This window comes from Phacochoerus africanus, chromosome 5 (genome assembly GCF_016906955.1).
Source record: "Phacochoerus africanus isolate WHEZ1 chromosome 5, ROS_Pafr_v1, whole genome shotgun sequence".
Lineage (NCBI taxonomy): Eukaryota > Metazoa > Chordata > Mammalia > Artiodactyla > Suidae > Phacochoerus > Phacochoerus africanus.
In genome coordinates, this window is record NC_062548.1 from 26,530,630 (window position 1) to 26,557,172 (window position 26,543).

The following is a 26,543-nucleotide window of genomic DNA, read 5'->3' on the forward strand; positions in this document are numbered from 1 at the left end:
ACACCATGAAAAGTGACAGCCTGCCTGGATGGGCTGGATTCCTGAACTACGGCTTGGAAGGAAGGGCACAGAGTATCACCATAAACTGGCTCACAAGGAATAGTCATCATAGGCGAACACATGCTAATACATTTCACAGGATGGGGCGGGGGTGGGGTGGGGGGGAAACAGCCAAGACTCCACAATGTCAAGTTTGGAACGGCTCTCGCCAAACCTTAGGATGAGGGCCTGCACCCGTCGGAGAAGGGCAAAGACAGCAGCAGAGCAACAGCGAACAGCACAAGAGGGGGTCATTCACCAAGAGAGACTCTCCCTTGTTCCAGGGTCAGCCAAGCCATCGGCAGACAAGAGAAGCTCACGGGCACAAAGAACATGAAGGGCTCAAACCAGGAGAGGGCGCCCTCATCGCGAAAGCCATTTATCCCATTGTGGATGTTTCAATACATTGGCCAACCCACTGGGTCAGAGGTGGTCTTCTCGAGAAAGGCAGCATCGCTGAACCCGGGATGAAGGACACTTGAACGTAATGCATGAGCAGAAGGACCAAATGGAGAAGCAGCATCGCCAGAAACACTGGACTGCTTGAGAAGGTCTCGAAACGCCTAAAGAAAGAAGGATCTGGATCTGGGCCTCTGTGGCTGTAGAACCAGCTTCCACCTGGCTCCTCGCAGAGGCCTGTCGGCCTGGGAGCTGTGGCTCTGGAGCACCCGGGCCCCGGGGGACAGCGGTGCAAAGCAGCGGCGGAACTCCCCAGGGATCGGGGGCCCAGAGGGCAAGATGTTTAGACCGGGGTCACCACAACACACGCCTCGACTCAACAAACACCACAGCCGGCTGTGAGCGCCCCCGACCGGACCCAGCTCTTCTGCTCCCACTGCGCGTTCACGAGCAGCAGCAGCAGCAGCAGCAGCAGCAGTGCGGCGGGACGGAGGCCGGGGAAGGAAGCGGTGATGAGGTACCAAAGAGGAACTGACATCTTTGGGTTTTTAAAACACAAACTCCAATCTAGGAAGTGAGAAAATAAAAAGGGGAAGAATTCATTCTGAATCAATGGGACAGAGAAATATGGCTTACTAACCACCCCCCAACAATTTGCATACAATTTCATATGAAAAAGAAAAAACACAAACAGCCCAGCTCATCATAATGCAGTCCAAATGTTTGCAACCAAAAAGATGTACGAAAATATTTCCAGTGAAATCACTTTTAGAAAATAGAAAAAGAAACAAGAAAGCTTTTGACCACTCCTTTCTAAACAAAATTGGCAGATCTACTCTCAAACACACTTAAGAGTATTCCACACAACATGTTCAGAATTCAGATTTATTGATTTCCACTGTTGACTTTAAAAATGGTATGAAGCTGACTGCAAGAAAGGGAACCGGTGATTTAAGTTAAAATTAAGCTAATGGTGAAAGTACATCACCTCTGGCTTCAGTCACCACATCACCTTAGATTGGATATAGATATTTGTTTTGTTTTGTTTTGTTTTTTGAACAAAGTTCCAGAACTCTGAAATCCAGGGATGCTGCAGGCCTCTCCCAGCAATGTCCTTCACTTTGGGTCAGTCTCCTGGGCCAGAGGTGAAAGTGCTTTCAAAAATACTGCCATTTCCCCAGCACAGTGTCTTTGATTGCATCCACATATTGAGTTGGAACCCAGTACACCCAGTAGTAAGAGGCTTCCGTGGGGCCCAACTGAAACGCCTGGAAGGGAAAAAGGAAAACCAAGCAGTACTTCAGAGGTCGGGAGACTGAGCAGGCAGCACAACACACACGGGGGAGGGCCGAGAAGAGAATTACTTCGAAGGGGAAGGGGGAAAAAAAAAAACAAAAAAAACCCAAAAGAACCTGTGCACGTGGGGAGCATTCTTCCATCAAAAATACACAAATAAAACGTACAAAGGTGGGAGAGTTTAGGCATAGCCGATCCTAAAGCGGTGGTTCCCGAACTCGGGGAGCGAGCAGCAGGACCGGCCCAAGGCGAGGCCTTGGGAGAACAGACTGGTGGGCTCCAGTCCTTCCAGGCCCTGATTCCGCGGGCGGGGGGCCGGGGAATGTGCATTTCTACCAAGTGCCCAGGAGATGGAATACTGCTGATCCAGAGCCCAGTTTGAGAACCACGGCCCTAGGAAAACTGTCACACATGCACGAGGAAACGGACACGGCTGTTCAAAGCAGCACTGTCAAAACCTGGAACCAACCTACATATCCATCGGTTAAGGGAACGCAAAATCAAAAGTGACCCACTCATCTGAGTACTGGATTTACTTTTAAAAGGGGATGAACTGGATCGAGAGTTAAAATACAGACAGATCATAAGGTTGAACCCCCCCCCCCAAAAAAAGCAAGCTGCAGAACGATACATACCATGATACTGTGTATGAAAACAAAAAACACAAAACAAGACCGTCTCTTGGTCATGGAGATATGTCAAAATAAACGCACAGAGAGATGGGAAGGCTCCACGTGAGCCATCATGCGAAGGGCCGTGGGGGCGGGGAAGACAACGGGGACATATTCACTGTGGGTCAATTTTCTTTTATTTAATGAAAGACTGAAAACGAGTTACAAAGGTTTTTACAACAGTCATCTCCTGGTGATGGATATATGGGTTTGTTATGGTAACGCTCGGCTCTTGTCTATATTGAGGTTCCTCTAAAAATGAAAAAGCACAGCCACCCTTTGCTAAGGTCGACTGCGAATCTAGCGAGAGACACGGCACCTGCCAAGAGGGAGAGAGATCCTTTCATGAAGGCCAAGGCCGAGGTGCCATGTAACAGTGTTGAGAAAAGAGAGGGGAGGTTAAGACCTGCCTCTGCCAACAACGACTCAACAGAGAAATGAGCACTGACCTGAATAACAAGGCATTAGCCGCCCGCGCCCCCTCCTTCAAAGGTGACTGAGATGGTCCCCCCTACTTGTCTGAAACCCCTCTCCGTCCCCAGGCTGTTTGAAAACTGGGGCTGTAACACCTACTGGGCCAAACTGGTGAGATGGATGTTTCAAAAGAAAGCGAAGGGGCCCAGCGGAAAGTATTAAAATCCAGCTCTTAAAATGGAAAATAAAAAAAAAGCTGAGCAGGCAACACAAATCACCTACAATCCTTTAGAGACAGCAGAGAGGTGGAAAGGCTACCCGAGGGCCCGGAAGGAGCCCCCCCATGCAGCCGTCACCACCTTGGCGGAGGAGCCCCGTGCGTGTGCGACCAGGGCTGCTCTGCCCACCGTGGACTGACGTGTGCCCAAGGTGACAAACCTCGAAGGACAGCAGAGGGGACGCCACTGACTAACCTCCTGGACCTGCCCGCAGCTCCCCCTGCCCTGAACTTGGTGCAGGAACCTGCAGGGTGGCCCCTAGCGCTGCTCCCCCTGGGGGGGCTGCAGCACCGCCCCTCTGGCCTCCGCAGACAGGTCCCTGCAGGGTCCCTGGGGTGGCAACTTCAGAGGGAGGTGGCTGAACTTCCCTTTTAAGGCGGCCCTTTGAGCACTGCTGGGAAAATGGAAGGGGTCAGCCTAAGCTGCTCGGGGGCTCTTGTTCCGGAGCTCCTGGCTCTGCTGGGCACACATGTGGAGAAGGCCGCCAAAAGTTCTGTCCTGGAAAGAAGAGCCGCTCTCTTGAGAGCGGCCCTCTGGGCAGAACCCGCTCACAGAGCCCAGGGGCCTCAGCCACTCCACGGCTGCCCCCCGGGATAAGCAACCGCCTGGGGCCCTCTGGCACCCCGGCTAACGGGAGGTGGGCGTTTGTTTCATGCGAAGACCAAACTGAAAATGAAGACCCGCGAGCCATTCCTCCTCTTTACATTTATTTCCCTGGTCTAAAAAAAACCAAGTGTTACAGGGAAGAGAGGCGCAGGAGAGAGAAACCGTACCCCCTTTCCAACCCCTGGAAGGTGGGGGAAGGTGGTGTTGTGCAAAATAAACAGCACTAGCAATAGGTCACGGATGAAGTGCTACAAGTGTGAAGCCAACACGAGGATCTGAAAACCCTGCGGCTCAGAAAGAGTGGGTTTTCTCCGCAGCGGGAGAGTCCACTCCCTGCTGGGGGAGCAGAAGCGGGGGTCTGGGGAGGGCTACTCACCATCATGTGATAGTCTTCGTGTCCTTCGATAGGCTCGCTGACCACATTCTTGATGGAGCCCATGGGCAACTTCTCAGTCCGCTCTACGTGGAGAGGGATCACGCTGATTACTCAAAGGCCCTCCTCTGCCGCAGCTCGCCCCTCGCCAGGGCACTGGCTGCACGATCGACTGCAAACGCAGGCCACCCCCACCCTCTGGGGACCACTCGATGGATCTGGCCAGTACACTTCGAGGCCTGCTTGGGAGCTCGGACGGTCTGCGGAGCAAATGGGGCGGGGGGGCAGGGCCTGGCAGAGGTGGAGTCAAGGCCTCTGAGGGCAGAGACCGCTTTCCTGGTGGTGGTCTGTAAACTCTGATGCAGAGAAATCCATCCCCAAGAAATTCCTCGGCACCCTTACTGCCAAGCCCAGCCCTGGCTAAGGTCCCTGGCGCCTGGGAGAGGCAGGAGGCCCAAGACGCGCAACCACTTGCCCCTGGGACGCATCCTGCGGCCTGAAGACCCAGCTCACTCGCCCTCCCGCCCCCATCCCCTCCCCTGGTCCCCGCCCCTCCAAGTACACACACTTGAAGTTCTCTTAAGAACATTCACCACTTCTTATGTTAACATTCAAAATCCCACTTATCACACGAGCTCAGGAGACGCTGTGCAGCAAGCTCAAGGGGGGCTGCTAAGAAAGAGGAGGCAGCGAGGGAGGCCTAGAGTGAGATGAGACTGGAAGTGAGCCGAGTGCGGCAGGCCCGGGGCTGGTGGCGGGAGAGGAGTGGGGCGCACTGCGCAAGAGAAACCACCCCCCAGAAGCAGCAGACGCCTCAGGGACAGGCTGGGAAAAAACCCACTGGAGCCTTTGCCGAAGGCAAAATCTGGAAAATAGGCAAGGTCACAAAACAAACCAGGAACTGAGAGACCCCGGCTTGTTGTCTGGCTGGTGACTTGAGACATGTTATCTCCATCCTGCGGGCCTTGGTCTCTGACAAAGCAGGGTGGGGAGATGGAATCTGACTGAAGAGGTTCATTGGGGGTTTGGCTTTCAGTGGCTCTGAACAAGGGACCCACAGATAGGACCTGACCAGCGCCTGTCTTTAAGATGGAAACTACGTAAACACCAGCCATCTCGAATTGTCCAGAGAGTTCAAACAAAAATAGGAACCTCTGGCTTCTCTTGAAAATGCAGAAGAGTCAACAATCCTGGGTTCACATTCCTGAGGGACAGCAATCAGCCAGATTAGAGACTCGAGCTCCCTTCAAACAGGCCACAGGTCCCCCCACGTGGCCACCAGCTCCCAGTTCCTGCCTGGAGCTCATTCTTCGAGCTCTACTGGGCCCGAGGCTCAGCAGTGCCTCCTACACATGCAACCACAGTTTTAGCCGCGAGGAGGAGCTCTTGAGAGCCGCGCAGTAAAGCACCCCATGGAGAAAAGAGGCCAGCTAGCTGCTGGGATGGTCATTCCAGCACAAAGATGAAGCCAGCTCCCAAAACAAGCTGTCCTCCAGGGAGCGTGCTTAGGACACTCAGGTGACAAGACTCGGGCTCACAAATGAGAAGAGAGTCTGAGGCCCCCAATGCAGTGGCCTGGGTGGGAAGAGAAACCTCCGACTTGGTCAACCCCTGAAGACACGCATGCTCACGGCCAGGCTCTTCAGTAAGGCTGGTGAGCAGTAAAGAGGCTTCCAACAGCTCTGAAGCCCGGTCACATGGAGAGTCTTTCAGAGCCCTGCCTTCGTGCCAAAGCAGGAAAGTGGCTGCTCCCATCAGAGGAAATATAACTTCCAACACATGTACGGCAGGTTCTCATGAGTCCCTGCAGTTAGGACATTTGTCTCCTAGACCCTTTCAAAGACCTCGTCCAACTCTTGCAAGGTCATGAATAAGGGAACACCTGACAGAGGCAGGGCAGCTCACAATTAGAACTGATGATGGGATGGGCTGGGCAGGAAGAAAATGACCTACTAAAAGGTCCAAAAACCCTTGAGACGACTGGGAAAGCCCTTAAGTATTTTTGCAAAACCTACTTTGCAGTTAAGAGACGAAAATGAAATGAAAACTAGCAAAGGATCACGAGGTTGCAGAAACACTCAAGCACTTTGGCCTTTGCAGTCTTTGCTCATTTGAAGAATCAGGACAGGGCTGAAAGTAAGAAACTGCCTGTTCACATCTGAGATGATAAAAATCTCCCTCCCTCCCCCCCCCCACCCCGTCCCAATTATTTTCTATAAAACTCTGGTCCCACATTTGAAGCAGAATCATAGGAAATGACCTGCCTCTGAAACGAATTAACTGCAGATGAGATCCCATGCTCCTCTTTGGTATTCACCTTGAACCCCAAACCCTACAGTGCAGGCCAAGGACAGGTGGACGGGGCATGCCAGGGCCCCTGCGGAAACCTAACGGGGACAGACAAGTCCGGGAGCGGGGTGCGCTCTGGGATACGAAGGGGCGCTTGATGAACAGACGCAGCAATGATTCGTTTGGAGCACGGGGGAGATACCAGGAAAGGCTTCGCTGGGAGAGGACATTTAAGTCGGGCTTCGGAAGATCTTATGAATAACAAGGAGTGGGACGAAGGCCTGCTGGGTAAGGAAGGGCACGGCATGAGCAAAGATGCGAGTGGTGCAAAGCCTGGTGGGACGCTCGGGGGTGATGCAGCTGGAGTCTGCGGGGCATAACCGGGCAAATGAGGCAGGAAAGCTAGGTCAAAAATTTAAACGGGGTCCCCTCGCTGCGAATACGGGACACTGTGTTTAGGCATTGGCACTATGGCCTTCAAGAGCCCCAGGTTTTTGAGCACAGGAAGCAGTGAGGAAGAAAAAGGAGGGAAAATGGGCAGGACTAGAGGCCAACCTGCTTCGACAGATCAAGTTTAGTGATGCCAGACGTCCAAAGGCACAAGAGAGGGACAAAGACAGGGACATAGGCAATTCTGGAATATCACTGACAAGACTCTGAGTCATGAAATAAGAGAGAGGACGGTCAGAGACTCCTCCCAGCAAATAGGCAAATAGCATGCCTGACCCACAGGCACAGGCAGGGCAGGTGAGGGAGGCAGAGGGCAATCAGCTGGTGGGCAGGAGGCGGGGGAGGGAGGGGCAGGGCCCTACCCCAGGCCAACCATGACCTCCAGGGGCCAGGCTGGGACATAAAGGAACACGGCTGGCTACAGAAAAGATAAATCAAACAGTGAGGATTGCAGTGTGGTCCACCTGAAACTACCATTGCTCCAACTGCTTGCTGCCACATAAGCATGCAGGTCCCGAAGGGCTAGATCTTTTGCCTTTTTTTTTTTTCAAGAGAAGCAAAAAAAAAAAAAAAATCATATCCAGGGAAATCTCCTGATTTTCACAGATGGTGTGTTAATTCATAAAACACCTTGTCTGTGGACCAGACGTGGAACCTCTGGTTGGCACTGCAACAGAAGAGCCAGCGTGTGATACGTGGGCCCTGAGATCAGATTGAAAAGAATGAGGGAAGAGGGTCCGAATAGAAGGCGAGCGTCAAGAAGCAAAAGCAGAAGCCAGAAGCACACAAAGCAAGTGGATGGAGAGACCTGAGAAGGAGAGGCGAAAGGGCACCAGGCCCGAACCCACTGGGGGCCAGAGGCGAGAGCAGGCCGTACCTTTAGTGCCGATCCACAGCTGGTCTTGTTCTAGCTTAAAGGTGAGTCTCACTTTCCCTCCGGACTTGTTGTACATACCGGATAAGGGCACATTTGGCAGGCGCTCCTGGAGGCACAAGAGCATGGTGAGAGCGGGAGGGACCGGAAGCAAGATAAGACAGGAAAAGGACAGGGGACAGAGAGGGGACCAGGGTCAGGAGGCGACTGCAGGAACCTCAGGAAGTAGGCCGGTTCCTTTCTGGAATACTCACAAAGAAGTCTGGCTTGGAAGTTCCCGGTGTGGCTCAGTGGTTAACGAATCCGACCAGGAACCATGAGGTTGTGGGTTCGATCCCTGGCCTTGCTCAGTGGGTTAAGGATCCGGCATTGCCGTGAGCTGTGCTGTAGGTCACAGACCCTGCGCGGATCCTGTGTTGCTGTGGCATAGGCTGGCGGCTACAGCTCCGATTCGACCCCTAGCCTGGGAACCTTTTCATATGCCGTGGGTGAGGCCCTAGAAAAGACCAAAAAAAAAAAAAAAAAAGTCTGGCTTACCTGGGCACCCTTAACAGAAGGCATCACATCTTCGGGTTTTCCTTTATCCAACACTTTCCTGTGTTGCTATAAGTCAGAAGAGAAATGAGATGAAATAGCTGACTGCATTTTAGTCTGTTACCACCTCTCTAAAAGAGAGCATGAAGAGAGCCTTAACAGCTTGGTTCAAAAGCTTTTACTATCTACAGGTTCTAGGTCCTTTGACAATACAGAGGAGTGCTATCCAGCAGAAATTTCCAGGCTGGACACATCCTGTGTCTGTGCTGTCCAAAACAGCGACTGTGAACCCCTCACGGCTATTACGCGTTTGAGATGTAGCTAGTGTGAGTGAGGAACTGAATTCTTCATGTCGAGTTTTTAACCAGCCACACGGGGCTACCGTATCTGACATCAAAGATCTAGAGCAGTCAGGATTTCCAGACTGCTGATTCAAATATACTCTACTTCCTCCTCCCCTGACCCCCCCCGCCCCACGATCACCACTGAAAGGATCAAACGGCAAGCTAAAGAGACCCACAAAGGCTGCTGCTCTCCTGGCAGGTACAAAGCAGGCACGGCTTTGTCATTTCTGGTCCACTCGAACTCCCAAAGGAACCTGTAAGGATGCTGGTAGGCAGCTTAGCTGCCTAGAAGGGTGCTTCTTCAACAAATGGAGATGCAGCCTATGGCAGAAAAAAATCTGCCCTGCTGCTCTACCCTCGACTCCAGCTAAACAGAAAGCTCCAAGAGCCACGTTTCCAAAGAGAAAGGCTGTTTATAGCCTGACCCAAAGTCTCTAACCCCACTCCCACCCCAGGAGTTCGAAGCAGCTCATTAAGGGTTCTAATTAGGCTCACGGCCCCCTACGGCGGGCTCGGCCTGGCCCAAAGACCTGAGTCCTGCGTTTCCCCTCCATCCATGACACTACAGGTACAGCTGCTGTGTGATGAAGCTACAACAGAGGGGCAGTGAATGGGCGGCGGGTAAACCTTTAATAGAACTCAAGGCCCAGGGGGCCACGAGCCAGGCCCAAACCCTCGCTGGCATGGATGGCACGAGCTCTCCGGAAGGAATCAATTCAAAGACGCTGCCAGATTGCTCGGGAAAGGTCCCTCGATGGATCAGCCCCGGATTCCTGAACAAGCCGATGAAAAGCCAGGAGAATGGGTCCCTCCCATTGGGCCCTATTAAGTATCAGAACCAGGATCCACAAAACAGAGCAGCGGGGACTGGAAGCTTCATTTGCCCCATTCCTCACATGAGCCTTTTGAAGAACTTGCCCTTCACTGTGGAGAACAGTTCTAAGCCCGTCAAGCTACCATTAGTAACCCCCAAACCTGCATTTAAGAGGCGTGTTATGTTCCAAGGGCGAGACCAGGGGGAAGGCTCACTCGTGGCTGATAACTGCCTACAGTGTGGCAGAGGCAGACGGGCACACGGACATGAACGTCACCGGGTACAGGACATCACGACCCCATGTCTGGAGGCAAAAGTGTCCCAATACACTCCCTTTAGAGGTTACCACAGATGTACGACCCCTTATCTGGAACCCTCTGGGTTTTAGTCATAAAATGGAAACCTTTCTAGAACGCTGTCATACACAGGTTCACACGATGCTACACGACATTCTTTGAGGGGATCTCGGAGACACCTTGTCAGCCAACACATTAGCGTGTGGCTACAGCAGAACATGACTGGATTTTCACACTCACTCTGGTCACTGGTCGGGTTGTGCTGCCGCATTTCGAACAGCACTTTTGGTTTTCCGGGGGGGGGGGGGGGGGGTTGGGAAGCACCTGGGAGGGATTCTGGGCCTCGAACACAAAACCAGCCCTGGCAGGGCCTTTGTATCCAGGTGTGCCATGGTACCTATGCTCCCTACAGCTGAGGGTGCTGCCAGGTGGTCTGGGCGCCTCAAGATACAAGCTGAGTCGAGAACGCTTTCCTGGAACGCTACTGAGAGTGGCCAGGAGGCTCGGTGACAACAAGTGGGATCTGCCAGGGGATAAGATGGCCAGTGATGGTTCAGCCAACCAGGTCCTCCCCCAGGGAAACACTCTTGACTTTTCACAGGTACAAAAAAAGGATTTGAATGGCTACAATGAGCCCCAGACAGGGCTGGATCTCCTCCATCCAAAAGGAGGAACAGAGTATGTGAAAAAAATCAGGCCCTGGTTTTATGGACCGGGAAGGGGCGGGAGCGGGGAGAATCCGCACAGTTATCTTCCTAATCAGCTTCACTTGACTTCCCGAAACAGTTTTATTAGGGGAACATCTGAAAGCTATGGATTTCCATGCCTATCCAGAAAAGAGCTTGTTGACTTGGGGGAAGCAGTAAGCTGAAAAGCAAACGTAAGCACGTGCACGAAATGAACGGTTGATGCTAAGAGGGGCGTATTTCTCTGGCACTAAAGCTGGAGAGAAACCCACACCTGCTTCCTTTCGATACCTGGTCTGCAGGCTGCCTTTACAAAGGCCTTATCCTATAGAAGATAGACTTGAGACACACTGACCCGCCAGATGAGGCAAAGACGCAAATCTCAGGTAGGTGGCACCTCCACTCAACAGCCAGCCGCACCCAACTGCTGCCATAAATTTCCATCATGGGCCCTGTCCGAAAAGGAGCTTATTCTAGGGAGGATACAACCAGCCTAGGCTCGAGAGGACAAAGCCTCACACTTCCCAGGACTAACAATCACGTGACAAGGGACTCACTTTCTGCCTGCAGAGAGGCTCCTTCTTGTTCTCTTCGGCTTTTGCGTCCTGCTGGGCAGCATCTTTGGGCGTGTTGACTGCTAAAACATCATTTATCGTGGAGCCGACCACCATGATCTTGGCCCCGCTGGTCACTTTGATTTCTCTCAACGTCTTATCCTCAGGGACAAGTCCCTTATACATGACTTTCTGCATGGCAGGCGGGAGACCTTGGGAAAAGGCAGGGGCAAGTGAAAAGGAGACATTAAAAACAGTCTTGGGAGTTCCCGTTGTGGCACAGCAGAAACAAGTTCGACTAGTATCCATGAGGATGTGGGTGAGATCCCTGGCCTTGCTCGTTGGGTTGAGGATCCAGCGTTGCCGTGAGCTGTGGTATTGGTCACAGAAGCAGCTTGGATCTGGCATTCCTGTGGCTGTGGTGTGGGCTTGCAGCTACAGCTCTGATCTGACCCCTAGCCTGGGAACGTCCATGTGCTGCCGGTGCAACCCTCAAAACAGGAAAGGAAAAAAAAGGGGGGGAGAGGGAGAAAAAAACATTCTTGGACAGACAACAGACCTGAAAGAGAGTACCACTCCATCACCAATTATTTTTGGGCAATTCACAACCTCTCTGAGCTTCCGAACTTTCTAAGAATCATGACAATAGTTCCTTCTGCATGCCCTTGTTTGAAGGACTAAGAAAAAGGACAACAGTGGAGCATTTAAAATAGTACCTGGTATTCAGTAATTATTCAATAAATATTAGCTATTATTCCTCAACCATCCCATGACAAACATTATGTGAGAGTCAGGGATACAGAAACCTTATTGGAGCTTATAGGCTACATTAAGAAAGTTTACAAAGAAAAATCACTTCAAGGAGTTCCCTTGGGGCACATGGGGTTAGGATCCACAGCTGTGGGGCAAGGGCCACAGCCTGGGAACGTCCATGTGCTGCAGGTGTGGCCAAAAAAATAAAATCATTTCCATTAACGAAGTGTTGTGAGATAACGTTAAGTAACAGGAGCATGTGTGCAGGGACCAGCATGACAGCCAAGAGCAGTGTTTTCTAAACTTCCCTTATTGGAATAACCTAAGACATTTGCTAAAAATAATTCCAGGCATCATTCCAGACCCACTGAATCAAAATCTCCAGGGGGAAGGGCCTAGGAGCTGTAAACTTAACATGGGCCTTAGGTGATTTTTATTAGAGACATCTGGGCAACACTAGATAGAAACTTGGGCCTCAGAGTCCACTGGGCCTCAATTCCAGCTCAGCCGTTTACTAGCTCTGATTTTGGGCTTCCTTTCCCCAATCTGAATAATGGGCACGTTAGCACTCTCTTCAGAGGACCGCTGTGCGCACTGAGGTAGCCGATGCAAGGAAAGCGCGAGCGCGGTGCCTAGCACCGGGTCAGCCCTAGCATTGGCAGGTGAGCTCGGGAAGGTTGTCAGCGCCACGGGGATCACCTGTAATCGAATGAATCTTCTGTTTTAGCTCGGAGCCTGTGCTGTCCAGGGGGAACTTCACGTCGTGTTTAGTCTTGTTCCAGATGATCTTCAGGTCCACCAGCTCCCTGCCCGCGCCGCCGCCCGCGTCCTCGCCGTTGCTGACCGAGGCCTGGGCCGCAGAGTCCCCAGGGGGCTGGGCCGGGGCCGGCTGCAGGCTGCCTGGAGCAGCGCAAGAGTCCTCGGCCGCCGCCCCCGCCGCGGCTTCGGCCTCTACGCAGTTGAGGGGCCGTGCGGGCGCCTCGGGCGCCACGGTCTCGGCTTCGGTATCCATGCCAGGCTCCTCCATGCCTGCAAGGGGGTTAGGGGGTGGGCGCTCGCCGCGGGCTGGGCCTGGGACCAGACTCTGCCGAGGCGCTGCCGGACCGCCGTCGCCGAGCTAGGTTACTGCTCCCCACACCAGTCCGCATCCCCCCCGCAGAGCCCGCTTCCCCTCGGCCCAAGCCGGGAGCCCGCCACCCCCTCCACACTCACCATCCGGGGCTCCGGCCGCCGCCATGATGATTGTGTACAACACCCACCGCTCCCGCAGAGGCCGCCGGGAAAAGGCGAGCTGGCTGAGATTGGCCCCCGCAGCAGCCCCTAATCTCTCGCAGCCTGGCCGGAAACAGGTGGAGGTTTCTATGGAGACCCGCCTCCTCCGCTTTCCCGGCCCAGCCCCTGCCACGCTTTAGCTTTCGAGAACCGTGGGGGGCGGGTCCGGGAAATCGCCCGGTCGCTGGGCACTGCCCCCTTGAGGAAGAGTCGGGCCGTAGTCGTGCAGGGGGGCGTGGGCTGGCAGACTGGGATGTCTGCGCCTTTAAGGGGCGGGGTTTCGCCTGCTGTGGCGGAAGCGGATTGGCTGGAAGAAGTCCCCGGAAGTGATGCACAGGGAAGCCCATGTGTGCGATTCCACCCCACATGGCGGTGCTCGTGAAGAGGCTGCTGCAGCCCGGGAGGCACCTGGCGGCCTTGGGCCGCCCCTTGGGACGGCGCGAGGCCAGCCTGAGCAGCGATCCCGGGGCTGCGGTGCGAGTGCGATTCGCCCCCAGCCCCACAGGTAACCTTATCGGCCGTCACGCCGCAGGCCGAGGCCCACAGGATCTATTGCTCCCCAACCCACGTTCCCAAACGAATCCCTTCCGGTGGAGTCAGACTGGGCGGGACGTACGATCTCGTTTTACAGAAGCAGAAACAGGTTTAAGAGAGGAAGTTTTTCGTGTTGCCAGGACTTTCGGGTTTGTTGTAGTGCATCTTTTGTTTCCGTCCCTTTCTTCTTTTGTGTACTCAATAAATGTGTATTAAGTAGAAACTGTTCTAGGCTCTGGAATACAGAGGTCATCGAGAAAGTAGGGCCCCTGCTCCCAAGAAGCCTGCACTGTAGTTGGCCCCATCAAACATGTATAAAAATAATGGTAGTTTTAAACATTCATGTGTACCATGAGGGAAATGAAGCGGGGTAGGAGACTGAGGGTTAGTAGGATGCTCAAGAATGCCTTACCGAGGAGGCGACGTAAGATTGATAACCAAAGGACAAGAAGGAGCGGGGTGTGTGAAGCCTATAGAAGGAATCTTCTGGGCAAAGGAAATTGGAGTTACAAAGGTCCTGTGGTTAGTGTTGGAACCTGGTAAACCAGAGAGTGAGGCAGGGGCCCATTGTATATCCTGGTGGAGATCTTGTCAGGGGCTCCCCACCAGTGCCCCAAATTCTTTTCTCTTTGAGGCTACCTCCTGCCCCCTTTACATCCGGAGAACCTCTCATTCTGAACCTCTGGGTCACAAAGCTACCTTTGTGGCAAGATCCCAGCTGCATAGGGAAACAAGGATCTTTCTTTCTTTCTTTATTTCTTCCTTCCTTCCTTCCTTCCTTCCTTCCTTCCTTCCTTTCTTTCGCCTCACTTGCAGCATATGCAAGTTCCTGGACAAGGGGTCGAATCAGAGCTGCAGCTGCAGGCCTATGCCACAGGCCTAGCAAGGCTGGACCTGAGCCCCATCTGTCACCTATGCCGTAGCTTGCAGCAATGCTGGATCCTTAACCCACTGAGTGTCCTGTATCCTCACCGACACTATGTCAGGTTCTTAACCTGCTGAGCCACAAGGGGAACTCTGACAAGGATCTTTTTTTTTTGTCTTTTTTTTTTTTGCTATTTCTTGGGCCACTCCCACGGCATATGGACGTTCCCAGGCTAGGGGTCGAATCGGAGCGGTAGCCACCGGCCTACGCCAGAGCCACAGCAACGTGGGATCCGAGCCGCGTCTGCAACCTACACCGCAGCTCACGGCAACGCAGGATCGTTAACCCACCGAGCAAGGGCAGGGACCGAACCCGCAACCTCATGGTTTCTAGTCGGATTCGTTAACCACTGCGCCACGACGGGAACTCCAAGGATCTTTCTTGACAGGCAGTGTAGTGTAGAGTGTGCTTCTACTCCTAGTGAAAGGACTGGTTTCTGATTTCTAGTCAATTAAGGATTAATACTTTTATAAAATCAATATAAAGAAACTACTAGAAAAAGGAAGCACTTAAAAGATAAAAAAAAATGAAATTATTTCTTTTTATCAGATTCAGCAGATATAAAATTATTCTGTCAAACTGCTATTTGTTTCTACAAGTTCCCACTATGGCACAGTGGGTTAGGGATCTGACTGCAGTGGCTCAGGTTGCTGCAGAGTTGAGGGTTCCATCCCCAGCCTGTTGCAATGGGTTAAAGGATCCGTTATTGCAGCCCGGCCCGGGAACTTCCAAATACCATGGGTTCAGCCATTTAAAAAAAAAAAAAATGCTATTAGTTTCTAAACATTGACATTCTTTTTTTTTTCTTTTGGTTTTATTGAGCTATAATTGACCTACAGCTAAACTTTTACTTTCAGTTGCTGTACTTACTTGGTTGTGAATTGCCAACAGCATGCGAACAGGTATCAGTTTGGGTACCAAGGCCTGAGATTGTGTGGGCCCCATTTCTGGCTTTACCACTTCTTCTCTGTGTGACTTGGGCAAATTATTTAACCTCTCTGAACCCCTGCGTTTTGCCGTCAGTCAGACAGTGCTGGTAATAGTACCTGCCTCCTGGTTTGAGCTTATGCAGCTGAGGCACTTGGTGGGGTCTGGCACTCATAGAAAGCACTGAATAAACAGAAGTGTCTGTTACAATGATCCCCCCCCCCCTCGTGTCTGCAGCATGCAGAAGTTCCCAGACCAGGGACCAAATCCAAGCCACAGCTGTGACAACGCTGGGTCCTTAACCCACCGAGCCACCAGGGAACTCCTGTTATGATTGTAATTCCCATTTCCTTGCTGATTTGTAGGAAAAGCCCAAATGGGCAAGGCTGTCGACTATAGTTAGAAGAATTATCAAGCAACATAAATCATAACAGGAGCTGAAATTAATTGAATCATGTACTATGGTCAGCCCTGTGCCTCGTAGCACCCTTGCAAGGAAGGTGTCTGTTTTTGTTTTTAATCTTAACACATTAGGAAATTTGAAGCTAACAAAAATCCAGTGCCCCAGAGGTAGCAACTAGTAAATGGTGGATGCAGAATTTGAATGCAGGTCTATTTGATGGATGACGTCCTGCTTTCAATGACTAGACCCCTGTCTTCTATCTTGGGGACCTCTGGTTTTGCGGTGATCTTGCAATAACTAGAGGAAAGTCACACACATAATCAGTGTTGAGCTGGAGTCTGCCTGACCCTCAGAGGAGTGGTTCTTGTCCCATGCTGCCTTCTGTACCTGGAGAGGCAGATGAGCTCATTCATTGTGGAGACAGGATTGTGGCCTGGATCAGAGAAGGTGGGGGGTAGTAGGGGGATGACAGCCTGGGGAAAACAGTTCCCTTTAACTTTTCTGTCAGAAATGATGAAAAAGTGAAATCTTAAGAGCTTAAACTTGGGTAGGGAGTTCTCTGGTGGCACAGTGGGTTAAGGATCTGGCATCATTACTGCTGTGGCTCAGGTGGCTACCATGGTAAAGGTTCGATCCCTGGACCAGGAACTCCCACATGCTGCAGGCTCAGCCAAACAAACAAAAAAGGTTTAAACTTGGGTAAAGAGAAATACAGTGTGGTCGAATATTACTTTCCGTTAATATCTAAAGCCATCGCTTGAAATGTTCAGTAGGCGACATTCAAAACATCTGATGTGCGAGTTCCTGTTGTAGCTCAGCAGGTTAAGAACCCGACTAGTATCTTCTGCGTGTTCAGTCCCCAGCCTCAGTGGGTTAAGGATCAGGCATTGCTGTGGCCGTGGTGTAGGCCAGCATCTGCAGCTCCGATTCCACCCCTAGCCTGGGAACTTACATATGCCACAGGTGCAGCCCTAAAAAAAAATAAAGATCACCCCCCCCCCAAAAAAAATGTCTGGGAGTTCCCGTTGTGGTGCAGTGGTTAATGAATTCGACTAGGAACCATGAGGTTGTGGGTTCGGTCCCTGCCCTTGCTCAGTGTGTTAACGATCCAGCATTGCCGTGAGCTGTGGTGTAGGTTGCAGACGCGGCTCGGATCCCGTGTGTCTGTGGCTCTGGCGTAGGCCGGTGGCTACCGCTCCAATTCGACCCCTAGCCTGGGAACCTCCATATGCCGCGGGAGCCGCCCAAAGAAATAGCAAAAAAAGACAAAAAAAATGTCTGATGTGGATAGTCAGATACAGTGCGTAGAGGGTATGTGCAAAATGTAACTTCACACTAATTTGTGATTTTTCTTTTTCCTCAAGCAATTCATTGAATTTACATAAATTAAATCCACGTGTGATGTAGCGTCAATGAAAACCATGTGCTTATTCCTTGGGTGAAATTCGGCCTTGGAGTTCCCCTTGTGGCTCAATGGTTAACGAACCCAGCTAGCATCCATGAGGACTTGGGTTCAATCCCTGGCCTCATTCAGTGGGTTAAGGATCTGGTGTTGCCACGAGCTGTGGTGTTGGTCCCAGACGTGGCTCAGATCTGGCATTGCTGTGGCTGTGGTGTAGGCCAGCAGCTGTAGCTCCAGTTGGACCCTTAGCCTGGGAACCTCCGTATGCCTCGGAGGTTCCCCCCCCCCCCCCCGTGCTTGTGGCATGCCGAAGTTCCCAGATCAGGGATCAAATCCAAGCCACAGCAGTGACAACACTGGATCCTTAACCCACCGAGCCACCAGGGAACTCCTGTTATGATTGTAATTCCCATTTCCTTGCTGATTTGTAGGAGAAGCCCAAATGGGGTTTAGGTGTGACCCTAAAAAAAACAAAAAGGGAGAGACAAGAAATTCGGCCTTAAGGCACATCTCAAAGTAGAATGACCAGGGTCGTTGGGGAGAATCAGAGGCTTTTTACAAAGTAACATGCTCCAAAACTCGGGTGACCCTCCATTTCCCGAATGAGTGTAAATGAGTCCACCACCCCAGTCCTTTCCTGTGGCAGCCTGATTCGTGCTGGCTGGAAAGATGGCACGGGGCTGGCCATTTCTTTTTTTTTATTATTTTTTTGTGTCGTCTTAGGGCTGCATATGGAGGTTCCCAGGCTAGAGACCCAATAGGAGCTACAGCTGCTGGCCTACACCACAGCCACAGCAACTCAGGATCCGAGCTGAGACTGAGACCTCCACCACAGCTCACGACAATGCTGGATCCTTAACCCACTGAACAAGGCCAGGGATTGAACCTACGTCCTCATGGATACCAATCGGGTTCTTAACCCACTGAGCCACAAGGGGAACTCCTAGGATGGCCATTTCCTGGGCCCTGCCTTTTGTCATGAGCTGAGCTTACTTGCCCCTCAGCTGAGGCCGGTCAGCTCTTCTTCCCCAACCTGATCTGAGCTATTCTGTTCTTCTGCCAGGCTTCTTGCACCTGGGCGGCCTCCGCACTGCCCTATATAACTACATCTTTGCCAAGAAGCACGGAGGGAGCTTCATCCTGAGGCTGGAAGACACGGATCAGACCCGCCTTGTGCCCGGGGCAGCAGAGAATATCGAGGCCATGCTGGAATGGGCAGGTGAGGCTGGCAGGGAAAGGACCCTTCTCCAGGGAAGACACAGGGAGCAGGAACAGGAGCCTGGAGATCTTCCCGTGGGGCCCAGGGTGGAGAATGCCGACACCCTGGGGAGATGGGTCCATTTGTGCTGCCTGGGGTGGCAGGTGCTGCCTGGAAAGATGCTGAAGCCCCCTGCCAAAAAAAAAAAGGGGGGGGGGCAGGGGGAGTTCCCATCGTGGCTCAGTGGAAATGAACCTGACTAGTAACCAGGAGGACACAGGTTTGATCCCTGGCCCCGCTCAGTGGGTGAAGGATCCAGCATTGCTGTGAGCTGTGGTGTAGGTTACAGACTCAGCTTGGATCTGGTGTGGCTGTGGCTGTGGGGTAGGCTGGCAGCTGTAGCTATGATTGTACCCCTAGCTTGGGAACCTCCATATGCCATGGGTGCGGCCCTAAAAAAAAAAGACAAAAAAAGAAGCCCCAAGGCTCTTTTTTTTTGAGATTCCTGTTCTTTTTTTGAGGGGAAGGGAGAGTTCTTTTTAGAGTTGAACCCCTGTCATATGGAAGTTCCCAGGCTAAGGGTCAAATCGGAGAGATTCCTGTTCTTATCTCAGAATCTCATTTCCAACTGAGTGCAGGCTGGAAACGCAGGCCAGATGGAAGATGGAAAGGGGTCTCTTAGGCCACGGTGAGCCAGAGAAAGCACCAGCCCCTTTTCCCATGTGGGAATCCTGGCCCCAGCTTGTCATATCTCCTAGTTTCCAGGACGAACCGGAATGCCAGGATTTTTAAGGGGGGTTTTTCTTTTTCTTTTTAGTCATTTTAGTGCGCACCCATGGCATTTGGAAAGTTCCCAGGCTGAAGGTCGAATTGGAGCTGTAGCTGCCAGCCTGCACCGCAGCTCACAGCAGCACCGGATCCTTAACCCACTGAGTGAGGCCAAGGATTGAACCCGCATCCTCACAGCTACTAGTCGGGTTCGCCACCACTGAGCCTCGACAGGAACACCTTTACTTTGCTTTGGATGACAACTTCCCTCTGTTAAATCTGAGCCCAGATTTTTTTTTTTTTAACCACATTGTATGAGTCCAGCAAAAATGTGCATAGCCTCTGAGGCCAGTCTTCTCATGGGAGGTTTGATCCCAAGGTCACCTAAGCTCAGGGAGGACGTGAGGGAGCGTGTGTGTTCCCCAGGTCAACAGCAGCCTACCTGTCAGAACAGGTATGACTAGTTAAGCTCCCCGAGGGAAAATGCCAGAAACACCAAACTGTGTATTCTAATTTCAGGTAAATGATTAACTGAACTCTGGGTTCTTAAAGGGCAGAAACTGATTTCGTTTCTGTCCTCTGTTATGGAAGTTTATAGCAGAAACTCAGGATTGAGGTGGGGTTTTTTTTGGGGGGGGGATGTTTTTGTTTCCTTATCTGTGATTTTGTTTTTCATTCTTTTTTTTTGTCTTTTTGCTATTTCTTTGGGCCGCTCCCGCGGCATATGGAAGTTCCCAGGCTAGGGGTCCAATCGGAAATGTAGCCACCGGCCTATGCCAGAGCCACAGCAATGCAGGATCCGAGCCGAGTCTGCAACCTACACCATAGCTCACGGCAACACCGGATCGTTAACCCACTGAGCAAGGGTGGACCCGAACCCGCAACCTCATGGTTCCTAGTCGGATTCGTTAACCACTGCGCCACGACGAGAACTCCTTGTTTTTCATTCTTAACCTTTATGAACAGATAATTTACAAATCTGTGCTGACAGTTTAGCTCCCCTATTTTATTTATTTATTTATTTTGTCTTTTTTTGCTATTTCTTGGGCTGCACCCACGGCATATGGAGGTTCCCAGGCTAAGGGTTGAATCAGAGCTGCAGCCACCGGCCTACGCCAGAGCCAGAGCAACGCGGGATCCGAGCCGCATCTGTGATCTACACCACAGCTCACGGCAACACCGGATCGTTAACCCACTGAGCAAGGGCAGGGACCGAACCCGCAACCTCATGGTTCCTAGTCGGATTTGTTAACCACTGCGCCACATCCAGAACTCCCAGCTCCCCTATTTTAAACCTTCCACGAGTTGGCAAAGGCACCATTATTAATCACCATAGCCAGTAGTTTTACTGTTGTGTTTTTGAATACCTATTTAAAAGACAACCCTGGGAGTTCCCGTTGTGGTGCAGTGGTTAACGAATCCGACTAGGATCCATGAGGTTGCGGGTTCTATCCCTGGCTTTGCTCAGTGGGTTAAGAACCCGCCGTTGTCGTTAGCTGTGGTGTAGGTCACAGACACGGCTAGGATCCCTCGTTGCTGTGGCTCTGGCTTAGGCCAGCAACTATAGCTCCGATTCGACCCCTGGCTTGGGAACCTCCATATGCTCCAGGTACGGACCTAGAAAAAACAAATACATAAAAGCATCTGATCTTAAAGATCATCTATAAAATGTGAGAAATGCTAAATATTCTTTACTGAATGCTGTTCATAAACCTCACTAAAATGCCTTTCAATAAGTAAAAGGCCGTGTTTTGTTTTGTTTTGTTTGTCTTTCTTTTCTAGGGCCACTCCCTCGGCATAAGGAGGTTCCCAGGCGAGGGGTCCAATCGGAGCTGTAGCCACCGGCCTATGCCACAGCCACAGCAACTCGGGATCCGAGCTGTGTCTTCGACCTACACCACAGCTCACAGCAACGCTGGATCCTTAACCCACTGAGCAAGGCCAGGGATTCAACCCGCAACCTCACGGTTCCTAGTCAGATTCGTTAAACACTGCGCCACAACGGGAACTCCCAAGGCAGTATTTTACATACAGATAATTTTAATCAAATTGGCATAGTTAAGACCAAAAAGATGAAGGGGCACTGTCAGTTTATCGTCAGCTCATGCCTTAACAGGCTAGTGAACACAACTTGAAACACGGGTGCATCTTGCTCTGTCCTCTGAGATGGTGACGGGATCTTCTCAGCATTTAAATATCTTAATAAGACCAGTTATAGAAATCTAAATATAAAACCAATCTCCTATAGGTTCTGAGAAGGTATTCACCATCTTCCTGAAGAGTTTAACTCTCCACATGCCAGTTGAATCATCTCTGTAGAAGGGGAAAACAGTGATAGTCCTTGTGGAACGGGAATTACTGCTAAAATTCAGAAAGCTGACCATATGCAGTTAGCCACCAACCAATCTTATTTAAATCAGGACCGTCCAACATAAAACATTCCATCAGCCGTACGTGATCTGAATTCCAGTGTATGAGATCAATCTAAATTCGGTATAGTCATGAGACATTTCAGTCTTGTAATAAATAAGGCGGTGGTCGATTTTTACTCATTAGTAGCTTTTTTGAGAGGCAGTCCTGTGTTTTTTGGTTTTTGTTTGTTTTTTGTCTTTTCGCCTTTTCTAGGGCCGCTCCTGCAGCACGTGGAGGTACCCAGGCTAGGGGTCGAATCGGAGCTGTAGCCACCGGCCTACGCCAGAGCCACAGCCACAGCAACTCGGGATCTAAGCCGCGTCTGTGACCGACACCACCGCTCACAGCAACACTGGATCCTTCACCCACTGAGCGAGGCCAGGGATCGAACCCACAACCTCATGGTTCCTAGTTGGATTCGTGAACCACTGAGCCATGACGGGATCTTCTTCTCCCTTCTTCTTAATGCCAGCAAAGATCATTTTCGTTCCATGGATGTACTTCTTGGGATTCTCCAAGTGCTCCATCAGCGTCACCTCTCCCCACATGATGCCTTTGTTCTTGTTGGCATCTGTGTAAGTGTGTCCAGGAGTCTGACCTGTCTTCTGCCCAAACAGACGGTGGAGGTTTGGGCCAGTCTTGTGCTCGCCTCCCTTTTCTACATTGTGGCTCTGGGCACCCTTCTGAACAAAAATCCTCTTGCCCTTCCCAACGTCACCCATTTTATTTATTTTTTTTGTCTTTTCTAGGGCCGCACCCATGGTATATGGAGGTTCCCAGGCTAGGGGTCTAATCAGAGCTACAGCTGCTGGCCTACACCAGAGCCACAGCAACACTGGATCCTTCACCCACTGAGCGAGGCCAGGGATCAAACCTGCAACCTCATGGTTCCTAGTGGGATTCGTTTCCTCTGCGCCATGATGGAAACTCCATGTTTTATTTTGTTTTGTTTTTTAATATTTTAATATTCTTTTTGCCTCGAAGTACCCCTAAAGCTCCACTTTCTTTGTTATTTTTTATTTTATTTTACTTTTTGTCTTCTTAGGGCTATACCCACAGCACATGGAAGTTTCCAGGCTGGGGGTTGAATTGGAGCTATAGTTGCCAGCCACAGCCACAGCAACTCAGGATCTGAGCCATGCGTTCGACCTACACCACAGGTCTTGGCAATGTTGGATCCTTAACCCTCCGAGCAAGGCCAGGGCTCGAACCTGCATCCTCATGGATCCTCGTTGGGTTAGTTACAGCTGAGCCTTGTTGGGAACTCCCTGAATTGTTTCTACTTTTGAGCTACAGTGAGTAAAACAACATTTACATACTTTTTTTTTTTGGTGTTTTGTTTCTCTCTCTTTTTTTTTTTAAATCCCAAACAGCCACACTTGTGGCATATGGAAGTTCCCAGGTTAAGGGCCAAATTGGAGCTGCAGCTGCCAGCCTATGCCTCATCCATGGCAAGGCTGGATCCAAGCCACATCTGTGATCTATGCTATAGCTTGTGGCAATGCTGGATCCTTAACCCCCTGAGCGAGGCCAGGGACCAACCCGCATCCTCACAGAGACTATGTCAGGTTCTTAACCTGCTGAGCCACAGTGGGAACTCCTTACATACTATTTTTCTGTGAACCTGTTTTCAGTTCTACTGGTGGAGTTGCTCTTAAACCCTGGATCATTCCAAATGATAAACACATTAAGGTTAGATGGGGAAGGGATTCCATCCCTCTGGGTTAGGTGACAAACAGAGAAATCCCAGTATCGACAGTACCAGTGGTTGCCGCAGCCAGGGTCTCCTGAATGCTTAGACCTGCCAGAGAGGGCACCAAGCCCGACCCTCAGGCCGTCTCATTCCAGCCTTGGGATGATTGTCAAGAGAAAGATACTGGGAGTTCCTGTCGTGGCTCCCTGGTTAACGAATCCTACTAGGAACCATGAGATTGCAGGTTCGATCCCTGGCCTCGCTCAGTGGGTTAAGGATCCGCCGTTGCCGTGAGCTGTGGTGTAGGTCGTAGATGTGGCTCGGATCTGGGATTGCTGTGGCTATGGTGTAGGCTGGCAGCTGTAGCTCTGATGAGACCCCTAGCCTGGGAACCTCCACATGCCAGAGGTGAGGCGCTTAAATAAAAAAAAAAAAAAAAAAAGAAATGCAAAGAGGCAGTCCACCAAGTGGTTAAGAGCTGGCTTGGCTTTGAATCTAGTTTTGTCCCTTGTCCTTGGCCAGATGACCTAACACAGTCCCTCTGTGCCCCACTGTCCCCTTTACTGAATGGGAGTGATCACGGCACTGACCAGGTCGGGTGGTTTTGAGCCTTGAGATCACAAAACGTAAAAGCAGCCTGGCAGGCGCATGGCACTATTGCTTGTCACAGCCAGTCAGGGGCAGAGCCAGAGGTCCAGCTGAGGCCTGACGAGCTGTCCCTGAACTATGCGTCTTACTTCTGGGGCCGCTGGTCCAGGCCTGAGCTAGTTCCTCCCTCCCCGGGTCCAGGATGGAGGAAGAGGATGCTGTGCAGCAGAGGGTGTAGACTGTGGAGCCGGTGCACGCACCTCCCTCTGAGTCCTTATCCACCAGCCATGCGGCTTTGAGGGTTAACCTCTCTGTTTTTTTTGTTTTTGTTTTTGTTTTTTTTGTTTTTGTTTTTGTTTTTTTTGTCTTTGTTTTTGTTTTTTTTGTCTTTGTTTTTGTTTTTTTTCTTTTTGCCTTTTTTTAAGGCCACTCCCACAGCACATGGAGGTTCCCAGTCTAGGGGTCCAATCAGAGCTGTAGCCGCCGGCCTACCCCACAGTCACAGCCACAGCTGTACAGGATCCGAGCCGAGTCTGCAGCCTACACCACAGCTCAGGGCAACGCTGGATCCTTAACCCACTGATCGAGGGCAGGGATCGAACCCGCAACCTTATGCTTCCTAGTCGGATTTGTTAACCACTGTGCCACTACGGGAACTCCTAACCTCTCTGCTTTAACTTTTCATCTGGAAACAGGAAATCATAAGAGTAACAGCCTCACGGATTGTTGTGAGGGTGAAATGCTTTGTTATACGTGCCGGGTGCTTAGAACAGTGTCTGGGAACCTGTGCCGCATGTGTCATAGTTGCTATCATGGGGTGATTATTCTCTCTGCCTGTGTTCCAGGGATCCCCCCTGATGAGAGCCCCCGCCGGGGAGGTCCTGCTGGGCCCTACCTGCAATCTCAGCGGCTCGCACTGTATGCCCAGGCCACCAAAGCTCTGCTGAAGAGTGGCGCTGCCTACCCGTGTTTCTGCTCACCCCAGCGGCTGGAGCTGCTGAAGAGGGAGGCCCTGAGGAACCATCAGACGCCCCGGTGAGAGCCCCAGCCTGGCACGGGTGCCTCCCCAGGGGTGGGTGTGTTGGTTAGCTGTTTCTGCATAACAAATTACCCCCAAACATCTTTTTTTTTTGCCTTTTGTCCTTTTAAAGCCACACTCCTGGCATATGGAGGTTCCCAGGCTAGGGGTCCCATCAGAGCTACAGCTGCCAGCCTACATCACAGCCACAGCCACGCAGGATCCAAGCCGGGTCTGTGACCTCCACCACAGCTCACAGCAACGCTGGTTCCTTAACCCACTGAGCAAGGCCAGGGATCGAACCCACAACCTCAAGGTTCCTAGTTGGATTCGTTTCCACTGTGCCACCACAGGGACTCCCCCAAACATCTTATCTCAGGGTTTCTTGGGTCAGGAGTCTGGGCCCAGCTTAACTGGCTCCTTAGCCCCAGGGTTTCTCTTAAAGCTGATTCACCGTCTTGGCCAGGCTTGTGGTTATCTCAGGGCTGGACCCTCGCAGGATCTGCCTCCATCTCTGTCCGAGGCCGTTGCCTGGAGGTGTCTGTTCCTCGCCTCGTGGGCCTTTCTGCTGAGTAGCTCACAGCTCGGCTGCTGGCTTCCTTGGGGTGAGCCAGGGAGAAGGCGGGAGGGAGCTAGGAAGGTGGGAGCTGCTGTGTCCACACACCTCAGCTGGGGACCTTACGCCATCGCAGTGTCCCACTCTGTTCTTTAGGAGGAAGTTACTAGGTCCAGCCCACACTCAAGAGCAAAGACGCAAGGCAGAAACACCAGCAGGCAGGGATCACAGGAGCCACATCAGCTCTGCCTGCCGCCTTGGGCCTCAGGCACGTAAAATTATTCATTTATTTGGTTTGTCCTATCCCCCCGCCTTTTTTTTTTTTTTTCCTTTATCCTTTCTAGGGCCACACTTGAGGCATATGGAAGTTCCCAAGCTAGGGGTCGAATCGGAGCTGCAGCTGCCGACCTACACCACAGCTCACGGCAACATGGGATCCTTGGAGTTCCCATCATGGCTCAGTGGTTAACGAATCTGACTAGGAACCATGAGGTTGCGGGTTCGATCCCTGGCCTTGCTCAGTGGGTTAAGGATCCGGCGTTACCATGAGCTCTGGTGTAGGTTGCAGACGTGACTTGGATCCCGAGTTGCTGTGGCTGTGGTGTAGGCTGGCGGTTATAGCTCTGATTGAACCCCTAGCCTGGGAACCTCCATATGCCGCAGGAGCGGCCCTAGAAATGGCAAAAAGACAAAACAAAAAACAAGAAAAACCCATGGGATCCTTAACCCACGGAGCGAGGCCAGGGATCCAACCCAGGGCCTCATGGATCCCGGTTGGGTTTGTTACCACTGAGCCACAACAGGAACTCCCAGTTTTAATTTTTTGTTATTAAAAATAGGGAGTGGGAAGTTCCCGTTGTGGCTCAGCAGTCATGAACCCAGCTAGTATCCACAGGGACATGGGTTTGATCCCTGGCCCCCTTCAGTGGGTTGGCACTCTGGCATTGCCAGCAGCTGTAGTATAGGTTGCAGGTGTGGCTCAGATCCTGCATTGCCGTGGCTGTGACGGAGGCCGGCAGCTGCAGCTCCAATTCAGCCCCTAGCCTGGGAACTTCCTATATGCCATGGGTGAGGCCCTAAAAGAGAAAAGCGACAAAAAAGATTGACAGAAATAAGGGAGTAAGGATGAGCAGTGTTGACATATGTCGTTTTGTGCAGCTGCATCGTGTTTCTTGGA

At 51.6% G+C, this 26,543-nt stretch overlaps 3 protein-coding genes across 7 annotated transcripts in view; 1 reads left to right on the plus strand and 2 right to left on the minus strand.

Annotated features, from left to right (window-relative positions):
* Positions 1-1,309: 1,309 nt before the first annotated feature.
* Positions 1,310-13,137, minus strand: UBFD1 (ubiquitin family domain containing 1). Of its 3 annotated transcripts, none has more exons than XM_047780306.1 (7): positions 12,883-13,130; positions 12,370-12,699; positions 10,921-11,129; positions 8,227-8,292; positions 7,693-7,798; positions 4,080-4,162; positions 1,310-1,706 (listed from the first exon to the last, which is right to left on the minus strand). In XM_047780306.1, exons 1-7 carry the CDS (start codon positions 12,905-12,907, stop codon positions 1,596-1,598), a joined length of 930 nt encoding a protein of 309 aa, XP_047636262.1. In that variant the 5' UTR covers positions 12,908-13,130; the 3' UTR covers positions 1,310-1,595. The 3 variants fall into 3 exon arrangements, with proteins under 3 accessions (XP_047636262.1, XP_047636261.1, XP_047636264.1); XM_047780305.1 differs by lacking the exon at positions 1,310-1,706 and adding an exon at positions 2,520-2,724 and having other exon boundaries at positions 12,883-13,137; XM_047780308.1 differs by lacking the exon at positions 1,310-1,706 and adding an exon at positions 2,731-3,595 and having other exon boundaries at positions 12,883-13,134.
* A 131-nt stretch (positions 13,138-13,268) lies between these two features.
* EARS2 (glutamyl-tRNA synthetase 2, mitochondrial) overlaps positions 13,269-26,543 on the plus strand; it is a 29,527-nt gene continuing 16,252 nt past the window's right edge. For 2 of the 3 annotated variants that reach the window (XR_007134925.1, XM_047780303.1), the window contains exons 1-3: positions 13,270-13,447; positions 18,197-18,352; positions 24,638-24,827. Coding sequence is in view for 2 of the 3 variants with exons in the window: in XM_047780303.1 (XP_047636259.1) it covers positions 13,288-13,447; positions 18,197-18,352; positions 24,638-24,827 (506 nt within the window). In the remaining variant the exon portion in view is untranslated. Of the gene's footprint in view, positions 13,448-18,196; positions 18,353-24,637; positions 24,828-26,543 lie in introns of all 3 variants that reach the window. The other variant, XM_047780304.1, reaches the window with a different exon arrangement.
* On the minus strand, positions 21,645-22,233 carry LOC125127379 (cytochrome c-like). Its single transcript, XM_047780309.1, has 2 exons — positions 21,941-22,233; positions 21,645-21,669 (listed from the first exon to the last, which is right to left on the minus strand). The coding sequence occupies exons 1-2, from the start codon at positions 22,231-22,233 to the stop codon at positions 21,645-21,647; spliced, it is 318 nt and encodes a 105-aa protein (XP_047636265.1).

Coding starts and splice junctions, on each gene's coding strand:
- UBFD1 (XM_047780305.1), bottom strand. CDS start 12,907: ATGGCGGCGGCCGGAGCCCCGGATG. Junction 7,799..8,226: donor CTTCTGTTAAGGGTGCCCAG/GTAAGCCAGACT, acceptor TTGTGCCTCCAG/GAGCGCCTGCCAAATGTGCC. Junction 2,725..4,079: donor ACGAAGACTATCACATGATG/GTGAGTAGCCCT, acceptor CCCTCTTGGCAG/GTGCCGTGTCTCTCGCTAGA.
- LOC125127379 (XM_047780309.1), bottom strand. CDS start 22,233: ATGGGTGACGTTGGGAAGGGCAAGAGGATTTTTGTTCAGAAGGGTGCC. Junction 21,670..21,940: donor GAAGATCCCGTCATGGCTCA/GTGGTTCACGAA, acceptor CACAGGACTGCC/TCTCAAAAAAGCTACTAATG.